A 3679-nucleotide genomic window follows, 5' to 3' on the forward strand; every position below is an offset into this window, starting at 1 on the left:
ACTGAAGAACAACCTACTGGAAGTCATCGCAGGTACCTAATGCACAACGCATTTAGGCCAAATCGCTTGAAAAGAGCGAGCTGAATCCGTTTTTGCGAGCGTCAAACTGCCTCGCGTGTCGGGAGCTAGGGGGTTGGGCGCATGGCTTCACCTCACCCAGACACCTCCATCTTTCAGGGGAGAGGAGGCCGCTGAAGTTGGACCGCTCTTCTCCTGGAAGCGCCGCGCAACAGGCTGGCAAGATGGGCCCCGACACGGGCCCGAGATGGGGCCCGTGACCCCGCCGCCGCCGCCGAGGCCTTGGGCCTCGCCACCCTCCTGCCTCTCCGACAGCGGGGCGGGCACCGCGATTTTCCACCTTCTTCCTCCTCCCCCGAGGCTGGACACCCGCCCGCCGGGCAGGGCGAACGCTTCCTGGCTGCACCGGGAGGTGCGCTCGCCCGCCCGCCGACAAACGGAGGATGCCGAGGTCAACCCCGGCTCCCGACACGCTTCCTCCGGCAGGCCCGGGGGAGGGCCGTGGGCGCGGGGACGGCGCTGGTGTGGGGCGGCCGGGCCCAGCCCGAGGCGGGGCCCAGCGCCGCCACAGCAGCCGGGGCAGCCCGCGCCGCTCGGCCCGCCGCGCCGCGCCGCCAGCATGAGGCGGGCCGGGCCCTGGTGCCTGCTCCTGGCCGCGGCCTGCGCCCTGGGCCGGGCCCCGCCGCCGCGGGCTGCCGTGCGCTGCCAGGCCGCCGGCGCCTGCTTCAGCGCCCACCTCGCCAACGGCTCCTACGCCGAGGCCCGCAGCGCCTGCGGCCGCCGGCGGGGCGGCCTGGCCTGGCTCAGCGGCGAGCCGGAGCTGCGGTGGGTGCTGGGGCTGCTGGCGGAGGCGGCGGCGGGACCCGCGCCCTCGCTCTTCTGGGTCGGGCTGAAGAGGAACGCCACCGCCTGCACCGACGCGGGGCACCCGCTCCGCGGCTTCTCCTGGGAGGGCGCCGGCGGCGGGGCGGCCCCGCGGGACGTGCCGGCGGCGCTCGGCCACTGGGTGAAGGAGCCCGTGCGGTCCTGCCTCACCGCCCGCTGCGCCGGGCTGCACCTGGCGGCGGCGGCCCCCGACGGCGGCCGCAGCTGGGGCTGGAAGGAGCGGGTCTGCCAGCGGGAGAGCCAGGGCTACGTCTGCAAGTACCCCTACGAGGGCGCCTGCCCCGACCTCAGCCCCGCGGGCGCCCTCCGCCTCGACTACCGCCTCCCCTTCGAGGAGCGCAGCGCCGGCCCCGGCTTCAGCCCGCCGGGCACCGTGCTCGCCGTGGCGTGCCTCGGTGGGGAGGTGCGGCTCACCTGCGAGCCCGAGCGGGCCGGCTTCGCCTGGAAGGCGGCAGAGGAGCCCCTCTGCCCCTGCGGCTACCGCAGCCCCGGCAGCGGGCGGTGCGCCCAGGCCGCCGGCTGCCGCGATGCCGCCGGCGACTTCGCCTGTGCCTGCACGCCGGGCGGGCGGGACGGGACGCCTTGCGCGGCCACGGGGGCGACCCCCACCGCCGCGGGCGGCCCCGCGGAGCCGCCGGGTGCCGGGGCGGAGGGGCAGCGCCCCTCCGCCCCGGCACCCGGCGGCTCCGCGGGGCCGCCCGCCGCCACCAACCGGGCCGCCGGCGGAGCGAAGACGGCTGCTCCGCCGCCCTCTTCCTCCTCCTCCTCCTCCTCCAACTACGTTTTCATCCTGGTGACGGTCGCGGTGGTGGTGCTGGTCATCCTCGTCATGACCGTCCTGGGGGTCTTCAAGCTCTGCTTCAACAAGAGCTCCGAGGGCCGCCGGGACAAGGAGCCGCCGGAGGCCGGCGGCAAGGCGGAGGCGGGCTCCGCGGAGCCCGGGGGAGCGGCGGGAGGCGACTAGCCCCGGGGCGGCCGGGGCCCCGTCCCTCGGGGCTGCCCCGAGCAGCGGCTCCCCAGCCCCCCGCCCCCGTCTCCCGTGCCCCCAGCCCGGCTGCCGCGGGGGGCCGAGGAAGAGGCGCCGTGGGACTTGGCTGCGCAGGACTTGCAGATCGTCAGGCGGGGGGGGGGCATGCAGCGACCCCCTCTTTCAGGGGTTTGAAGCCTTTGGACAGTCAAGAGCTTTTGTCAGTCTGAAAACCAGTTATTTAGGTGCTAACGTAAGTAAAATATAAATAAAGCAGCCTGGCCGTCAGAGCGATTGCTTATCTGCAGCTGCAATGGTTGTGGGTCTTTATCCTCACAGAAAGTGTCCTTGGAGCAAGTGTAAAGGGGACCACTTTGAGCGCTCGCGTCTTGTAATTTAGAAGTCACTCCTTGTCTGAGTGGTACTTGGAGGCTCTCGTTTTCTTTCTAATTGCTGGAGCATTTGGAGAGGTGAACTGCCATAATTTTGGAGGAAACTGTGACCCATACTCTTTCAGACTGACATTCTTAAAAATGAAGAGCATTTCTATGCTTAGAAGGTCATTAAATTGCTGAGGAAGTGGGAGGTTAATGGGGTGTCAGTTTTATACTTCAGCTGATGAAAAGAATAAAGAATGATTTAAAACCTAAGTCACTGCTATGTTTGTTACTTCATACAATATTCATTTTTATTGTAGCAGAGCAACAAATTTTTTAGTTACAGTTTTTCTCCTAAGGTGCATTGGTACAAAACTTGGTTTCTGCGTGCAATATGTGGCTCCCTTACAAACAGACAAGGTGCTAACACACTTTGCACTGTGAGTGGAATTAAGGTGGGTCCAAATACATCATGCAAATCCCATTCTTTTTAGTCAGATGCATTGTTTTCCATGGAGTCGCTTGAGAGTAAGGAAAGAAGGATTCACCCTTTGTGCCCCTTTCTAAATGAGGTAAACACTTCCTCTGTGATTTCCCTTGGGAATTCCTGTAAAGCAGCTTTCGTCCTGGCTGCAGAGTTGGCTTTCTTTACAGTTCAGAGTGCTGATGCTCACTTATTATTATGGTGTTGGTTTTCAATTGAAGTTAAATATTGATTCAAGGTTTTCTGAGTGCGGTAAGACACAACTAACTGGATCTCATCCAAGCCTTTTGGGGTGCGGGGAGGGTAAGGAAATATTTTTTCCCCTTAAAAGAACTTTAAGCTCTGAAATGTGTTTAAAGATGCTTTTTTTTGGTTTGTTTTCCTCTCTTTAGAGCTGACCTTCTGACTACTGCTTTCATTTTGTCACTTTCCTGTTGAGTTTGGAGAACTCTGTTTCAAACAATGTGTATTATTACCTACCTATTTTTCTTGCAAACAGAGACTTGAAGATTAATCTGGTGTAAACATCTGCTAAGGATAAAGTATGCCATAGTGTGGGTTTTTTTCTTTTTCCTACCCTCTCCGCTTAATGATAATAGGCTGTTGCTATCTGAGAAACAGTCTTTTGCTTTTGTTAAGGGGATCACAGACACTTGTGAGCCATCAGGCTGTCTATAGCCATAAATTCCATTGTATCATGACAGGAATGAAATCCAGCTAGGTGAGAACGCTACTCATTACAAAGCTGTCTCATAATTTGCATGCTTTTCTAATCTGTTTATCTGACATTTGTATTTCAGAAGGCAAGCATTTTTCAGCTTCAGTAGGAGGCTTGATTCTACATTCAGATGTGCACAGATTTGGAAAATGACTTAACTGTTAATGCGTTTTGTCTTAATACCACACCTGTTACCATCACTGTAAGTCATTTGTTTTAGAGGGCAGTGT

General features: G+C 60.1%; 1 protein-coding gene across 1 annotated transcript; it reads left to right on the plus strand.

Moving 5' to 3' along the window:
* The first annotated feature begins 461 nt into the window (after positions 1-461).
* On the plus strand, positions 462-2514 carry CLEC14A (C-type lectin domain containing 14A). The gene is given in 2 exon segments (XM_075031094.1): positions 462-599; positions 602-2514. Coding segments are annotated over 2 exon segments (1404 nt in total). The 3' UTR covers positions 1868-2514.
* Positions 2515-3679: the final 1165 nt, after the last annotated feature.

The sequence above is a fragment of the Buteo buteo genome, chromosome 6 (assembly GCF_964188355.1).
Source record: "Buteo buteo chromosome 6, bButBut1.hap1.1, whole genome shotgun sequence".
Lineage (NCBI taxonomy): Eukaryota > Metazoa > Chordata > Aves > Accipitriformes > Accipitridae > Buteo > Buteo buteo.